This window comes from Manis pentadactyla, chromosome 12 (assembly GCF_030020395.1).
Source record: "Manis pentadactyla isolate mManPen7 chromosome 12, mManPen7.hap1, whole genome shotgun sequence".
NCBI lineage: Eukaryota > Metazoa > Chordata > Mammalia > Pholidota > Manidae > Manis > Manis pentadactyla.
The window spans coordinates 18,473,372-18,490,673 of NC_080030.1; the positions used below are offsets into that span (position 1 = coordinate 18,473,372).

At 56.5% G+C, this 17,302-nt stretch overlaps 1 protein-coding gene across 6 annotated transcripts; it reads left to right on the forward strand.

Annotated features, from left to right (window-relative positions):
* Positions 1 to 7,330: 7,330 nt before the first annotated feature.
* HOOK2 (hook microtubule tethering protein 2) lies at positions 7,331 to 17,197 on the forward strand. 6 transcript variants are annotated; one of them, XM_036878943.2, is made up of 22 exons: positions 7,331 to 7,464; positions 7,970 to 8,055; positions 8,124 to 8,196; positions 9,099 to 9,149; positions 9,230 to 9,362; positions 9,455 to 9,522; positions 9,874 to 9,936; positions 10,193 to 10,273; positions 10,370 to 10,530; positions 10,608 to 10,748; positions 11,738 to 11,939; positions 12,203 to 12,313; positions 12,421 to 12,508; positions 12,791 to 12,860; positions 13,526 to 13,663; positions 13,765 to 13,852; positions 14,051 to 14,085; positions 15,920 to 16,002; positions 16,083 to 16,186; positions 16,409 to 16,519; positions 16,588 to 16,659; positions 16,744 to 17,197. In XM_036878943.2, exons 1-22 carry the CDS (start codon positions 7,420 to 7,422, stop codon positions 16,891 to 16,893), a joined length of 2,154 nt encoding a protein of 717 aa, XP_036734838.2. In that variant the 5' UTR covers positions 7,331 to 7,419; the 3' UTR covers positions 16,894 to 17,197. The 6 variants fall into 6 exon arrangements, with proteins under 6 accessions (XP_036734838.2, XP_036734843.2, XP_036734814.2 ...); XM_036878948.2 differs by having other exon boundaries at positions 16,086 to 16,186; XM_057490173.1 differs by having other exon boundaries at positions 7,377 to 7,464; positions 7,970 to 8,041.
* Positions 17,198 to 17,302: the final 105 nt, after the last annotated feature.

Genomic DNA, 17,302 nt, shown 5'->3' on the forward strand with positions numbered 1-17,302 from the left:
TTCCAGGCCCCTGCCAGTCTCACCCTTGTAGCCTGGGCACCACCCCCTCATGCCGCCCCACTGGCGCCAAGGCCATGGTGAGGAGGGTGTGAGGATAGCCCCCTCCCCTGCCTGGCCTGGGTGCCCAGACTGGCAGCCTGGTACTGCCCAGCCCCTGGGCTCCAGATCAGCATCTGGCTGAGAAGCCTGTGCCCAGGCTTCCCCCACACCCAGGGGCCCTGGCCTTGGGGGGCAGGATAAGGAGGAAGTTCACCCACCCCCACCCACGGGTCTCTCTGGGGCTTTTGGCCTTAGCATGAGGGACTTCTCCTTCTTATAAATAGCCTGGTGACCCCCATCCCCCCAGCCCCACTGACCGGCGGGCCTTCACCAGGAAACTGGGCCGGGGGATGCCCGTGAGTCAGCCAGTGGGCAGGCCAGTGCAAGAACCCACAAGTCATAGTACCCAGCCGCCCGCGTCCCTGCCCCTGGGTGTGGACAGGCAGCTGGGCAGGAAGAGGCTGAGAATCCTGGAGGCCCTCCCCCAGGAACCCCTACCCTGCCAGCCACCTCCCTCTCCCACCTCTGGTTTGGGGGTCCCTCACCCCATCTCCTTGAGAGGAAACTGCTGGGTTTTCTTGGAACTAGGAAGGAGAGTGTCTCCTCAAGCTGACTCAGCTGGGCATGAGGGGAGTTTCCCATAAAGCTGCTCTGTCCCTCCCCCGCAACTGCCAGTTAGCTCTTGGGGGTCTTGAGGATTGCTGAGATCCTGGGTGCCCCCTATACAGGGGATGTGCTCATAAAAGAGGCCCATACCTTGTTAGGGACTGAGGCTGATGAGCTGGGCCTCCTAGGGGAAGTGACAAACAGCAGGGGGAGAAGAGGGGGGTGATGTTTGGAGAGAGGAAGCACCAGGATCTCTGGGGGGAGTGCAGAGACAGGCTGGGAAGCCCAGAGCCTCACAGCACCTCAACATGGCCCAGGAGCACGTGTGTGTCTGGTCAGCTATGGGTTTGTGTGTGGCCCAACCTGCAGGGGTGTGTAGGGACTGTCTGCTTTGTGGGATTGTGTGTGTGTGTGTGTGTGTGTGTGTGTGTGTGTGTGTGTGTGTTCTGTAGAATAGGTTGCATGTGGCTGGCCTATATGCACGTATTGTTTTGGAATTCATGTCTAACCTATTCGTGTCTGGTGTGTATGTATATGTGTGTGTTAGGTACAAGCCTCTTTGTGTGGTCTGTTTGTGTGTCTATGTGAGCTCTGTGGTTGGTGCATGAGTGTGTGTGTATGTGTGCACACTAGCCAACAGGTTTTGTCAAGGTGTCTCTTTGCCAATGTATTTATGAATGTCTGACTGTGGCCTGTCTGTGCATTTGTGTTGGGTGTGACTGTCTAGCTAGACCACGTCTGTGAATATGTCTGTCTGCTTGTGTCTGCCCGGTTGGTGGGCCTGACATGTGTGTGTTACCCATAGGTAGTTTGTATCTGTAAGGTATCCCATGGAGCCTGAGTAGGTGTGCAACTGGAGGTGAGATCACGGTGTGTATGTGTCCTCCTGTCCATCTCTAAGGATCTTCTTGAGTTGATCTTGCTCTATATATGAATGTGTATTGCTTTCTCTTGTGTGTCAGGATCTGACAGTGTGGCATGAATGTGTGTGTGTGTGTGTGTGTGAGTGTGTGTGTGAATATCTTGTGCAGCTCTCGGGGTGCTTCTGATGAAAGTGACTGTCCCTTCTGTCAATATGCAATGCAGTACTCACTTGTGTCTGATGCACTGTTCTCTCTCCTGCCTGTGTTTCTGGCCTGTCACATTTGTCTCTGTGCGTAAACAGCACTGTGCCTGCTGGGCTGTGAGCATCTCACCTGAATGTCAGTGTCTTTCTGTGCTTGAGTCTGTCAGTGTGTCCATCTTGTCTGTGTGCCAAGTTGATGCATCTGTGTCACACTTACCCTGCTTGCATGCTTCTGGCCTGTTGACAGCTTCGTGCATGGCAGCATTTTGGTCTTGCTCCTGAGTGTGCCCTGTCACTGTCTGTGTGTGACAGCCATTGTGGAGTTGTCTGCCCAGCTGTGTGTCTGACCCTGTCAGTGTGTCCCTGTTTGGCAGTCTCTGTGGCCAGGGTGATGGGAGTTGGTGTGTCTGAACTGGCTCTGTCTCTCACGGGGTGACTGTATGTATACACTCCTTGCCACCCCTCCAAGTCTGGCCACCTTGAGCCATGTTTACTCTGCCCCCAGCCGATTTCTGCCCTGCCCAGGGAGGGGCTGATCATCCCGTCTGTCCAGCCAGCAGTCCACAGGATGTTCCCGAGACGCTGTCTCCGCCGACATCCCCTCCCTCGGGCCACCCTCGGGTCAGGACCCAGGCGTCCAGGACGGCGGGGGTGGGGCCACAGCGTGGGGGGGCCCTGTCAGGGCCCCGGAATGAGGGTGGGGGGCAGGGAAGCTACGGGCCCAACAGGTTCCACCTCATTCCTGCCCCGCCTCCCACTTCCTGGGTGCCTGCCCAGGGCAGGGGGTGGACAGATGAACCCCATGGCCTCAAGAGTGCCTGGGTGGGGCACAGCCTGCCCCACAAGGACTGGCTTCTGCTGGGTACCCTGACACCCAGCCTTGAGAGGCAGGAGGAGCCTGGATCCTTCCGCCTGCCAGGCCCCCACCCTGCTCCTGCACCCAGCTCTGGATGCAGAGTCCTGTCTATTATTATTCACCTATTCCCCCAACATCACTGTGAGTTGGACATAATTATCCTCCACTTTCAGATGGTGAAACTAAGACCCATATAGCAATGAGGGCAAAGGCAGGATTTGAACCCAGATCTATATGCTACCCAAGACCCCCAGCGAGCTCACCAATCGCCTTCCTTCCCCTCTCTAAAAATGGTACATGTTGGGTGGAGTATGAACCCAGGCCCCCATGAGGCCTGGTTCAAGGGGGCGCCTGGCTTGTTCTGAGTCAAAAGGGGCCCCTGGATGAAATGAATAAGAAAACGGCTTTAACCGTTTCATCGCCACGAGGGGTTCTGCCAAAACTTCCTGTGGGCTGGGGAGGAGGGGCTGGGTTCCCGGAGGCCTGGGGTTGGGGGCAGACTCTGCCAATTTAGGGGATGAGGAGTGAGGCCTCTGGTGACTTGGCTAGGGCAGGCTAAGGGAAGACACCGCCCCTAGCCCGCTGGAGAGGGAGCCCCTCCCCTGGCGCACGAGGTCCCCAGGACTTGGTTCTCAGCCCCTACGGCCATGCGGGGGGGGGGGGTCTCAGAGTCCGCAGACCCCTCCCCAGAGGCCTGAGTCACACATGGGAAAAGCCGCGAGGGATGAGTCACGGGGGCGGGGAGTTGGGGAGCAAGGTCGGCTGCGGCTAGGGGACCCCCAGGCTGGCCTGAGTCACGCCTACGCTCTGGCGGGGCCGACCCCAGCCCTCTTCCCCAGAGACCAGGCGCGGGAAGCACATTGCCGGGTGGACCAAGGAGCTGGAGGAAGAGCAGGAGGCGGGGGCAGGAAGCACGCGCTGGCCGCGGGAGAAGCTCCGGTTCCCATGGTAACTTGGGGGGTGTCTCAGCTCTAAAGGGGGGGGTTTCCTCCCTCAGCAGGGACGGCCCCCGCTCGCCGGGGAAGCCCCCGCGCGCTCCGTCGAGGGGCCACAAGTTTCAGGTCGGGCAGGAAGGGGTTAACTGCGGCCCCCTCCCGGGTTTCACACTCCCGGGAGGTGGGGGTGCCGTCTCCAGCGCACCCTCGCGCGCCCAGCCCCCCAGCTGTCGCCCACGCACGCGTACACGCAGCGAACCCAGACTCCCCGCCCCACAACCCGTGCTCGCACGCACGACCGCGTCGGGCTCCACGCACGCAGCGTCCCCCGCCGTGTCTCACGTCACGCACGACGCACGCGCCCCCGCAGCGCGGGGAGGGGCTCTCCTGGCAGCCTCTGGACGGGTTGCCTGACACCCCCTGCGCGCATCCGCGAAAGGCCCTCCTGGGTGACTCTGACACCCTCCAACAAGGTCACAAACTCTCCCATGACCCACCGTGCGTGTCACACGAACACAGTATACACCTGCTACACATTGGCACAAATCTTCCCTAGTCCAGCCAGCCCTGCAGCGAAAAGAGGACATGGTCTCATCGACACAACCGATACCCAGACAGGCACACCTGTCACACACCAGATGTGGCAGCGACACAGACAAGGCCATCTCCACACACAAATGGCATTCTGAAAAAGCCTTATCATCATCATTAAGACAAATATACAAACAGATTCAAAGTCTTGGACACCGGGACTCTAATGGTCATACAGCCACGCCTCTTCCACGGAGACTGCAGAGGTACAGAAATACATGGTGGGGAGAAAACATGACAGTCATGCTGTCACACAGCCATGGGCTCACGAAATAAAGCAGGGTCACGAAAATGAACCCACAAGGCCACTCATAGGAACACCCAGATTGTCTCAGGGACGTGAACAAACCAAGAAACTGTATGTCAGGGTCATGCTATCACAGAAAGACACATGAAGGGGAGAAAGTGGGACATGGTCACAGGGAAACACAACCTAAAGCCATATTTAGGCACTGACTGTCACATACTTCTCACACAAAGAATGATACAAGACTGTCACAAAGCAAGGTCTCATACAGAGAAGTGTGTGCCCCAGTCCCTGACAGCTCCTTCCCCCCGACACCATTAACTCACAAACAGCCTGCTGCTTCAATTCCCAGGGCCCCAAGACATACCGAGGCACAGGTGGATGCAGATATACACACCCCTGCACACACAATCACAGACCCCCCCCATTTCACAGCTACATGTGAGCACACTTCACATGGATACACACACACACACACACACACACACACACAGGGTCACCCATGCACACATAATCACAGACCCACCATTTCACATCTATGTAAATGTGGGCACACTTCACATGGACACACACACACACACACACGCACACAGGGAGGGGGTACAGGATGGGAGTTCCTGGAGGGATGTCAATGTCTGGAGTGCAAAGGGCCAGCTAGAGTCGGCTAGGGTCTCGGTGGTATGGGCCACAGTGTCCACCCTGTGGGTATGGTCAACCCAGGAGAGGGGCACCAACCTCCAATTGCTTGAACCCAGGGCCCCCTTCCCAGCCCTCAGGACTGGGTCTTTGCCCAGATGTGAAGGCCGGAGGGGCGGGCGGGGGTCCAGCTGTGGCCGCAGGGAGGGGCTGAGTCACCAGCTTCCCAGCAGAGCAACCCAGGCTGGGCCCAGCTGTTCCTGGAAACAAGCAGGAGGGGGTGGGGTCTCCCATCCAGCTGGGGGCTGCTGGCCGAGACCCGCACTCTGTGCCCCTACTCATGGAGGCCTCCAAACTTGGGGGCTCCCTCTACCGAAAATGGAGGTTTGCATCCTTCTCCCAAATATAGGGTCCCAAAATGCAAACCTGTGACCCTTTCATTGAATTGAAGGTCATGTCTTCAGAAAGAGAGAGGCTCCATCCCATAATAGGAATTGCTGCTTTTCCCTGCCAACACAAGAACTCCCTTTCTTCCTAAACATGACTCCCTGCCTCCCCAAATGGAGGGCTAGGGCCCCTCTCCCAAATTAAGGGCACCCGGACCTTTCCTTAAATCTGGGGAGTTGGGTCACCGTCCATTATACTGTCAACGTTAGAAAAATTAATGACCGTGCTCCAAGCATTTGGATTCCCAGATGCCTCCTAACCATCAAGATCCCTGCGTTTTTTGCAAATACTGGGGACCCCCACCACAAATATTTGATGTTCCCATCATGTCCCCAAAATTGAGTAACCAGGCATTCTCACAAATATGCCCAGCCCCCCATCCTTGTAACAACCGTAGTTCCCGGCTCACTTTCTACTTCTAAACTGGGGGCAGAATGGTCCTGTTTTCCCCGATTGGCAGTACCCTCTTCTCCCGCGCGGGCGGGATAGGGGAGCCAGCGGCAGTCATTCCCACGCCCGCCGGAAGGCAGCCCAGTCCGGAAGCCGGCACTGCCGGCCCTTGTCCCCTTCCCCCCTACCCCCATCTCCGCTACTCCCCCATCCCCTGCTCCCAGGGATTGGAAGCTGAAAACAACGCAGGAAGGGGATGTGCGGGTGTAGACGAGACTCCGAAGGCCCGCGTGCGTGCGGCTGCGCATCTGAGTGGACTGTAACTGGGTGTCTGGTGGTAGAGTGACTGTGTTCGTGCGACAGCGTTGGGGTTGCGGTCATCTTGCCCAACCAGCTCTGGGGCAGGGTCGCTGGAGCCAGACTGGGCTGGAAGGAAGAGGTCCCCTCCCCTCAGAACTAGACCCACCCCCAAAGCAGAGCCCGCCTCTCCCTCCGGGTACAGCTAATGACCTCTAATTACCGCTCATTACCTCACCCACCCCGCGGGGGAGGGGCTGCCGGGGACTCGGGCGCCAAAGGGCGCGGCTGGAGGCCTTACCTCCTAGGAGCGGGGTCCACCTAGAACCTCTGTTTCCTCGCCTTCGAACCGGGAATTAAAACAGCACTTGCCACCCAGGGTCTCTGGGAGATTTCAACCCCCTATATATTTCAGTTGTTTAGCACGGGGACTGCATACTGTAGGCACTCAATAAACGGGGATTGCGATTTTATTGCTAACTACTATTGTTATTACTTTCCTTTGAGCCCCCTCCACCGACAAGGCGGCGTCTCTTTCGGAGTGGGCACATTTTCCTCCTGGGCCTCGCGTTCCTGCGGTCTGCGCGACCCCTGGTGGGCCGCGAGGTCCAGGGTGGCCTGGTCTTTGGTTCTAAGGCCAGAGGATTCCAGCGCGCAGCTCGGAGAGGGCCAGTGAAGGCGCATGCAGGCTAGGGCAAGTGAGTCTGTCCTTTACCCAGGACATGTGTCTGACCTATCCTGCCCTCGACCTAGGGCCATACCTGCGAACTCTTCGTTTATCCCTGGGCCAAGACTCCTAAATCACCTCCACCGGGAAGACCCCTTTAGGGCTCTCCTTCCAGGTCCACAGAATGTGTATGGCCTGACCCTCCCCCGCGCAGATAAAGGCTCCGATCAGAGTGGTTATGCAGCAGAATTTCTTTCAGCTGAAGGGAAAGGTCATGAATGAGCCTGTATAACAGGCTGCAATGGCTCCGCCTCAGATATTGAAGAATGATCTTGAGGTCTCCGCTACCCCAAAAGGACCAAGGAGAAGGGGTGGCAGGGATGCGCAAGGCTGGCTCAGACTGACCCCTAGCGGCAGGGCGGCCGCGCGAATGCTGCCCGGGTCCAAGATGGCGGGCCTGGAGGCCTGAGCCGCAGCCGGGAGGAGATCACGTGTCTGGGGCGGGGCCTGCGCCTAGGGGGCGGGGCGGGGCGGCGCTCTAGGCCGAGCGGGAGGTCGGGGCTGAGGGCGCTCGCTGGTGGTGGATCTGCAGGCGGCTGCGGTGGCGGGGCTCCGCGGCCGGATCGAATCCCATCGGGAGCCATGAGTGTGGACAAGGCTGAGCTGTGCGGGTCTCTGCTCACCTGGGTAGGTCGGGGGCGGGGCCAGGGTCAGGTGTGCGCCCGCTCTTCTCTCCTGGGAGCCCCGGCCTTGGCTCTGTCCACTCCTTCGTCCTGGGGCTGGGACGAGGAAGGGTCGTCTGCTTGAGGGGCTGTTGGACTCTGGCCTGAGCACCTCGCCCCCGTCGCGTGGCAGGTCTGCGTGGAAAGAACAGGTGAGGCCCCGCCCCGTCGTGGCTGGGTCACATGGGGCAAGGGCACAGGTGAGCTGGCCTGGTCATGTGGAGACCAGGTGACTCGTGGTTCTGCCCGGACCTGGTCGCACTGGGTTTATTGGGCAGAGGTGAAATGAGGCCACGTCCCCCTCTGTTCCCAGGTGAGCAGAGGCCACTCCCGCGGAGCTGGTGTGCTGGAGCATCAGGCCAGCCCCTGCCCGCCGTGAGAGGTTCCTGCTGATCAAGAAAGTGTGCAAAAGGGGAGTGGTTCGTTTCTTCCAGGCCCTGACTGCGCGTTGGCCTTTCCTCTCCCCCCAGCTGCAGACATTCCACGTCCCGCCACCCTGTACCAGTCCCCAGGACCTGAGCAGTGGCCTCGCCATAGCCTATGTGCTTAACCAGATGTGAGTGGGGCTAAGGGAAGGGTCCCGAAAGGGTTCCCCAGCAGCTCATCTCACCTTCTTGCCCCCAGAGACCCTTCCTGGTTCAACGAGGCGTGGCTCCAGGGCATCTCAGACGACCCATGTCCCAACTGGAGGCTGAAGGTGATAGGTGGATTCATGACTGGGGGACGGACTGGTGAAGAGATGATCAGGGAAGGGTTAGCTAGACACATCTCCTGGGTGATGGACAGACAGACCTGGCCAGGAAGGTGTGATGAGCCAATTAGTTCTTTTATTATTCGCTCAGGCAAGCCTGGGTGTGCAGCAAGGAATAACACAAAAGGCAGTATACATAAACACAAACCTTCACTTCCAGTGACAGTAAGTCCTGCGAAGACAATAAAAACTGGGCCATGAGAGAGAGCAACTGGAAGTGGGTGGGTGGTTACTCAGTTTGGCTGATCTCCATGTGAGATTTGGAGGAACGGTATTCCACACACAGGGAACAGCAAATGCAAAGGCCCTCAGCTGGGAATAAACTAGCTGTGATTGGCAAATGGCAGGGAGGCCAGAACAGAAAGCAGGGAGGCAGGAATGGTAGATGAGGTCATCAGGGGCCTGGCAGGCCAGGACAGGGAGGTGGATTCTATTTTAAGTGATGTGCAAAGTCAAGGAAGGGTTTTAGCAGAGGAATGATAGGACTTGGCTTGGGCTTTAAAAAGCTCCCTCTGGTGTTTGGGGAGGAAGGAAGGTAGTCAGCAAGAGGGGAAGCTGAGACAGGGCAGGTGCAGTAATCCAGGTCAGAGATGAAAGTGGCTGGGATCCAAGGGTGTGGGGTAGGTAGTAAAAAGTGGATACTGGGGCATGTGAACAAAATGGGGTGTTGGACAAGAAGGGAAGTCAACCAGACAGGTCACCCCTAGGAGAGGGGACATTTAGGCAGAGAAACAAACAGGATGAGGAGACAAGGGATTGGGAAATGAGGTAGACAGATTCAGGGTGTGGATGCCTGGCCCCTTCTGGGGGGCTCTGGGACCCTGGATAAACTCCTTGCCCCTCTTCAGGTCAGTAACTTGAAGAAAATTTTACAGAGCCTGATGGAGTATTCCCAGGATGTGAGTAACTGATTGGATTTAGGGGGTTGGGTTCAGAGAAGGGGGTGTCTTTGAGCCCTTAATACTACCCCCATTCTCAGGTCCTGGGGCATCCCATTTTGGAGCAACACCTTCCAGATGTGAACCTCATTGGCGAGTTCTCAGACCCAGAAGAGCTTGGCAAGCTCCTTCAGCTGGTGCTAGGCTGTGCCATCAGTTGTGAGAAAAAGCAGGGTAGGGGATGTTGGGGGGTCCCCAGGGGAAGACCCAAGGACATTCTCCTCACCCACCACCCATGTCTCAGTCTCCCCCATGTTGATCCCCAGAGCACATCCAGAGAATCATGACGCTGGAAGAATCAGTTCAGCATGTGGTGATGAAAGCCATCCAAGAGGTAGGTGGAGGTGCCGGTGTGGCAAGGAGCTTGGGGGAGGGGACATCTCTAGAACAGAGGCAACAGGCATAGGCTCTATCTGGTTAAGAGCTGGTTTCTGCCAGGAGCTCAGCTGGCCAGATTACCCTGTCTCATGTGTCTGCCAGCTCTTCCTAGCTCTAAGTCTCAATCTAACATGCTCAAAGGACCTTTCCTCCCTGGGTGCTGGACACATGGCAGGACAGCTTCAGCAGGGGTTTTTGGGGAGAATTGGCTTTGGGGGTAGGAGAAAGGAGAGGTTCTCAGGCTGGATCATGGAAGCCTGGAAGGCCTCTCTCAGCTCATCTCATTGTGCTCCCACATCCCCTTCAGCTGATGACCAAAGACACTCCTGACTCCTTGTCACTGGAGACATATGGGAGCTTTGATAACCAGGTAAGGGGTGGGAACCTTGTTCCTCACCCCATTACTGATTCCCTGGGCTGTGTAAGGTGGTGGGGCTTGTCTGTAAGCCTTTAAGGTCCCCAGGATCCCTGTGTTACCTTTTTTCTCATCTTCTGGGGTTCCAGCCCTCTCTTCTAACATCCTGAGGGTTTCCTGGCCCCCTCCTGTCTGTCCTTAGAGATCCCAGCCTCCCTTCCCCCAGTCTTCCTCTGGGATCCCTGATTTCTTTGCCCTCCCCCACCATCAGTCCCGCAGGTACTACTTCCTAAGTGAAGAGGCTGATGAGGGGGACGAGCTGCGGCAGCGCTGTCTGGACCTGGAGCGGCAGGTGGGGCCAGGGTGGTGGGACCAGGGGTGCTCCCAGGGCAGGGTTGTCTGCACAGCCCCCTGCAAGCTGCAGCTCATTCGTGCTGCCTGCCTGCAGCTGGTGCTCTTGTCAGAGGAGAAGCAAAGCCTGGCGCAGGAGAATGTGGCACTGCGGCAGCAGGTGGGCCGGCCTGAGGGTGAGGGTGCCCCCAGCCTCACAGCCAAGAAGCTGCTGCTGCTGCAATCCCAGCTGGAGCAGCTGCAGGAAGAGAACTTCAGGTGCGCTCAGCTCCAGAGAGGGCCATGGGATGATGTGGCACAGCCCCCTCATGGGTGCCTCCTTCCCCACCCGCCAGGCTGGAGAGTGGCAGGGAGGATGAGCGGGTGCGCTGTGCTGAGCTGGAACGGGAGGTCACCGAGCTGCAGCAGCGGAACCAGGAGCTGACCAGCCTGGCCCAGGAGGCTCAGGCCCTGAAGGATGAGATGGATGAGTTGCGGTGAGTGGTGGGTCCCTGGGTCCCCATCACACACCCCCATTGCTAGAGTGCCCCTCTGATGCCATAGTACCTCTGCAACCCCCAGTGCCCAGATGACCCTCATAATGCCCCCTAGACTCTGCAGTGCCATCCAGAAACCCTCTGCACTATCCTAGACTCCACCATATCCCCTGAACACCACTGAGCCTCCTGGATCCAAGGTGTTCATGGGACCCCACAGTGTCCTTCTGTTAACGACATTGTAGTCCTGAGACTTTAGAGCATCCTTGTGGCCCCAGCAAGCCCAGGCCCTCCACAGTGCTCCCCAGACCCTACTATACCATTCTGGGTCTCATCGTGCCCTAGGATCCCATGGTGCCCTCCAGGGCCCCACAAGTAATAATGCCCCGCTTCTCCATCCCTGTGACACTTTTGTGCCCCCTAGGACACGAGTGTACCATTTTATGACTCCACAGCACCCTGTGACCCCAAAGCACAGAGGGGGCCCCACAGCACCCACCCTTCAACCTCACTGTAACCTTAAAGGGCACCCTGTGGCCACATGGCACCCCTGTACTGTTAGTGTCCAGGGAGCCTCTGTTGCACCTTTAAGGACCCCATAGTGTTCTCTCTGCCCCAAAGCTCCCCCAAGACCCTTCCATGGGCCCTGCACCCACAGTTCCCTCAAACCCACAGCCAACTCCCCACCCCAAAGTGTCCCTGAGGGCTTCTCCCTTGTAACCCCCCAGTTATACTCTGTCCCCATAATTTCATCCTCAAGGATCTTTGTGACTCTGGGCTAACCATTGATGCTTAGGACTCCCTTTATGCCCCATGATGAACTGCAACATCAGGTCCCAGCTGATCCCAGACCCTCATACTCTACTACCTTGAACCGAGTCACCCCCAGGCTGACAAGACACCTTCCCCTACCTGAGAGCCTTACATGCTTCCAAGCTGAACCCTGACTGCACTCTTGGTCCCCTTTCCCCAATTTCCCCCTCTCCCAGGCAGTCCTCTGAACGCGCGGGGCAGCTGGAGGCCACGCTGAACAGCTGCAGGCTCCGCCTGGGCGAGCTGAGGGAGCTGCGGCGGCAGGTGCGGCAGCTGGAGGAGTGCAACGCTGGCCACGCTGAGCGCACGCAGCAGCTGGAGGATGAGCTGCGCCGGGCTGGCTCCCTGCGTGCCCAGCTGGAGGCGCAGCGGAGGCAGGTGCGCGCCCGGGCAAAGCTTGGAGAACTTGGCGCTGGGAATGAGGCCAGCACGCGCGCCCCTCGTGTGGTGCTAAGGGGCTCCACGTAGGCCACCTTGTGCTTTAGGCCGGCTCCGGTCTAGATTTGCAAGCCCCACCCCTTCCCTCAGGACCCTCCCCTCCAAGCTCCTCGTTGGTCTTTCTGGTCCCGCTCCTTCACTTTTTCTTCAGTCCCTGCCCCTCCTTTCCAGCCCTGCAGTCTTCACCCCTTGCCTCCATTCAGGTTCAGGAACTGCAGGGCCAGCGGCAAGAGGAGGCCATGAAGGCAGAGAAATGGCTTTTTGAGTGTCGCAATCTGGAGGAAAAGTTCGAGTCCGTGACAAAGGAGAAGGAGGTGAGGCTTAGGTTCCACCGCTCAAGCCCTACCCTGTCCATCAAGGCATAGCCTTTCCTCAGGAGGCCGGTCCTGCCTCAAGTGGCCTCTTGCACCTGTCCCTCCAGCGGCTGTTGGCAGAGCGGGACTCCCTGCGGGAGGCCAATGAGGAGCTGCGCTGCGCCCAGCTGCAGCCGCGGGGGCTGACCCAGGCCGGTGAGCTGCGGGCCTGCCCTAGGGCCTGAAGAGGGGTGGCCCAGGGCAGATAGAAGTCCCAGGGCTTGTCTAGGCCACACTGGTGGAAGGCTAGAGAGGGGGCTGTACTCCTGGGCTCATGGTGGGGCAAAGCCAACTCACTCCCTGTCAAGCCAGGGCTGGGGTTTTTGTCCAGCCTGGCCTTTAACAAAACTTGAGCCAAACCTGGCCTTTGGCAAGAGGACCCTACAGATGGGGTTGAGAGCTCCAGAGCCACCTGAAGACTTTTCTCACATTCTCCAGACCCCTCATTGGATCCTACCTCACCCGCTGTGGAAAACTTAGCAGCGGAGATCCTACCTGCAGAGCTCAGGTACCCTGAGTCACTAAGAGTTTTGGCTCCACCCAGGCCTGCCAGTACCCATTCTCAGCCCCTCTCCGGTGTAGGCACCTGCAGCTACCCTGGCCTGCCCTTCCAGGTTCCCAAGTCCTAGCTGGGCTTCTCTTCCATTTCTGCCCTTAGCCGGCGGGGATCTAGCCTCATTGGTGGCTAGCGTCTCCAGCATCCATCCACCCTTAGTGCGTAAATTACATCCAGCCCACCTGGCTCCACTCACCAGGCAAAAATCCCATGCCTTACCCCTGCCCACGTCAGGCCCTGCCCCACAGACCACAGTCCTCTCCTCAGGGTAGCGCGTGCTAGGCTCAGTGCCCGGTACCCTGCTCAGGTGAATACCGCCCCCCCAGCTCTTCCCATTCCTTTGGCTTGTTTTCCAGCAGCCCTATACCGAGGGTTCTAACCAGCTTCTGTGGCCCCGCCCTTACCTGGCTCCACCCCTAGGCTTAGCTCATAGCCCCGCCCACCTTGGTTCCCCAGCGCTCCGCCCACCCATACCTAGGTCGCGTCCCCAGTACTAATCCTATCCCAGGGTCTGGCTGGGCACTTGCCCTGGGTTCCGTCCTTCTCCTACCCCCGTCCTCCCAGTCTCCCTGCCGGAGCCCCGTTCCCAGCCCTGCTCCCTCCTCCACGGTCGGCAGGGAGACGCTCCTGCGGCTTCAGCTGGAGAACAAGCACTTGTGCCAGAAGGAGGCGGCCGACCGGGAACGGCAGGAGGATCTGCAGCGCCACCTGGAGGAAGCCAACCGCGCGCGCCACGCGCTTGAGACACAGCACCGGTGAGGGGAAGACCCACCCGGCGGAGATGGAGGGGGGCCCTGCGCGCGTGGAGTGGGGGCCGAGGGCAGTCACAGGCTCTGAGCGGCTCCCACTCCTGTAGGCTGAATCAGCAGCAGCTGTCGGAGCTGCGGGCCCAGGTGGAGGACCTGCAGAAGGCCCTGCAGGAGCAGGGGGGCAAGACTGAGGACGTGAGTGCCCACCTCCTCCCCGCCTGGTTCTCCCTCGTGACCCCCAGTAACTCTCCTCTCTCTTCCCCCTGCTGCCCGATGCTCTGTGCAGTCCATTGTAAGTATCGTGGACCCAGGGTGGCATTTCCTACTGTCACCCCGGCAAGGGTTTGGAACCTCTGGACTCCCCACTCACCCAGTGCTGCTTCTCTCCCGCAGTCCACCCTGCTGAAGAGGAAGCTGGAGGAACATCTGTGAGTCCCAGAGGGAGGGTACTCCTGGAGGGGGGAGAGACGGGGGCAATGGCTTGGGGTTGGATTTGGTGTTAATGGGGAGTTACCTAGGAGCACAGCAGGTCCGCTGAATCACAGACCAAATGCTTACTTAGATCAAGTGGGGTCTTATAGGCCAAGGAAAAGAGCCAGGGACTTTTGGGGGAACGGTGGGGAGCACGGAGGGAATTTCAGCAAGTACTATGACAGAGTGATAGTTGCCTTTTCCCTTTTACATTGTTAAAAGAAACTATTTTAAATAGCTATTACATTTACAATTAAAAAAACCAAAATATATACCAAATTATACAGAGAGGAGTGTACCTCTCAGTCCCCCTTTGGCCCAGTTTCCACCTCAGCCCTACTCCTATTAGTTTATTGTGGTAATCTTTCCAGAGGTTTTTAAGTAAATGAATATGAGTATAGATTTTTATTCTCATTCCTTATTTACACAAAATGTAGCATAATATGTGCTAGTCAGTACTTTGGTCCTTCTACAATATGTCTAGGAAATTTCTCCATGTGAATTAAAAAAGGGAGTCATTATTTTTTATATATATAGCAGCCTTTGTTATCTGGGGTGCCATGGGGAAATTAGGTCTAATAGAAAATTACTTGTGTGACTTTGCTCAGTTCTGCCAAGGATGGAATGTAGCTAATGCCAATCCAGAGCACAGAAAAAGTTACTTCTTTACAGAGGATGGAGACCTGGAGGCATCAGGGCTTAATTCTGCAGAATACTGATACAGAAGGGCCGGCCTAAAGCATTTTATGTGAATATCATGTATTTAGCTCATTCTTTCTAGGTATTTGCAACAAAGTCAAACTTTGTATAGACATCATTTTACTTGTGTGCAAATGCAGGCATACTTTGTTTTATTGTGATTTGCTTTATTACACTTTGGAGATACTGTGTTTTACATATTGAAGGTTTGTGGCAACCTTGTGCCTAGCAAGTCCACATAGGTACCATCTTTCTAGCAGTATTTGCTCACTTAAGGTCTCTGTGTCCCATTTTGATAATCTTGCAGTATTCCAAACTTTTTCATTATTACTGTACTTGTTTTGGTACTCTGTGATCAGTGATTATGACTTACTGAAGCTCAGATGATGGATAGCGTTTATTAGCAGTAAAGTATTTTTAAGTTAAGATTTTTTAAGACACAATGCTATTGCATACTTAATAGATAACAGTATGGTGTAAATATAAATTTTATATGCACTGGAAAACCAAAAACGTCATCTGACTCACTTTATTGTGATATGCACTTTATTCTGGTGTTCTGGAGTCAAACAGACTTGTATCTCCAAAGTGTGCATGTATATCACAGAAGTAGAATTGATGGTTCAGAGGGCACATGCCTTAATTTTCATAGATATAGCCAAGGATTCGCTGGTAGATGTTATACCACATTCCACATCCAACACAATAATATTCTTACCTATAGAGAATATTATCAGATCTCTGGGGTTTGGCCACAGATGGCAGAACTGAATTTCAGTTTGCATTTTTGTTATAAGAGATTTGCATTCTAGGAAGATCCCTGACTGCTGGGTAGAGAATGGGACTGAGGGATTGAGGGTAGAAGAAGCTAGAAAGGGATGGTCATGGCTGTACCACTGCCTGTAGAATGGGGAGAAGTGGAGGGTTGTGGGCTAGTCCAGGGGCCACCTGACTGGGGACTGGTCCAGGGGGGTTGTGGCTTGGAGGGCAGGCAGGGGCACTTCTGGCCAGCTGGGAAGGCTGTGGCTACCCTGAGAGGAAGGAGAAGTGGGCCCAGAGTTCAGCCTGCTGCTGCCCATCCCCTGTCCACAGGCAAAAGCTGCATGAGGCAGACCTGGAGCTGCAGCGGAAACGGGAATATATTGAGGAGCTGGAGCCACCTGCTGATAGCAGCAGTGAGTAGAACTCAGCCGCCGGCCAAGTTGGGGGAGCCGTGAGCCTGGCGTGGAGCTGAGGGGCCACCTTGTTCCTCCAGCAGCCCGGCGAATCGAGGAGCTGCAGCATAGCCTTCAGAAGAAGGATGCAGACTTGCGGGCCATGGAGGAGCGGTATCGCCGCTATGTGGACAAGGCACGCACGGTGAGGACATTGCTGCCCCACAGGCCTCCTGCTGAGGCCGCTGCCTCCATTGGTTCATGCCTCTGCCAGTTTGCACCTCTGCTCTCCAGTCCTGCACCTGTTATGCCCTTCATATCATAGACTTCTACACGCTGCCAGGAGCTGTCAGACTACATGCAGCTCGATGTGTCCGATGTCCTGTGAAGCCAAGGTCACCCTGGCTGTGTCCTTTCTAACCCCAAGGTCATACAGACCCTGGAACCCAAGCAGCGGCCGCCTGGAGGGGCACCCCCGGAACTCCATTCCCTGAGGACACAGCTCCGGGAGCGGGACGTTCGCATCCAGCACTTGGAGGTGGGTGTCCTCATCCCTTCTGGCTGCCCCCAGCATATCCAGGCCCGTGACTGTTACCTCTTCCACAGATGGACTTTGAGAAGAGTCGGAATCAGCGGGAGCAGGAAGAAAAGCTACTCATCAGTGCCTGGTATAATATGGTGAGTGTATGTTAGCCATGGTTAAGAGTATTTTGGGTGCGGTAGGCTCACCTGACCCCTACTGTATCCCCTCCCTCCCTCCAGGGTATGGCTCTGCAGCAGCGAGCTGGTGAAGAATGGGCACCCGCCCATGCCCAGTCATTCCTGGCACAGCAGCGGCTTGCCACTAATGCTCGCCGTGGACCCCTGGGACGCCTAATGCCTCTGAACGTGCGCCCCACTGATAAGCACTGATGGACCTCAGAATCCTGCCCCCTGCCCAGCCAGTCAGGGCTTAAGCCACCCTGGATTCTCCCAACTCACATGGGGCTGAACATCATGCCTTGGTCATGTGCTTGAGAACCTTGAGGTCATGACCTCTGTCCTTTACTCTCCCAGATTGGGCAAGAATGTAGGACTGAGATGGAGGAAGGTACGGGTCTGTTCTTTTTAGCAATGTGATTCTTATCTTTGATTTTCTCCTTGGGGTTAATGAGCTGCCAGAGGAGAGAGTGATTTTATACTTGAAAGATTAAATAAAGACATTCAGTCTCCCCTGGCTGGACTCTGGGCACTGAGGGGAGAAAAGATGGGCCAAGGACTTAGACCCTTGTTTTTTACAAAGGCCTAGCTTGTGTTCTTTCTTACTAAAGTATGAGTGACT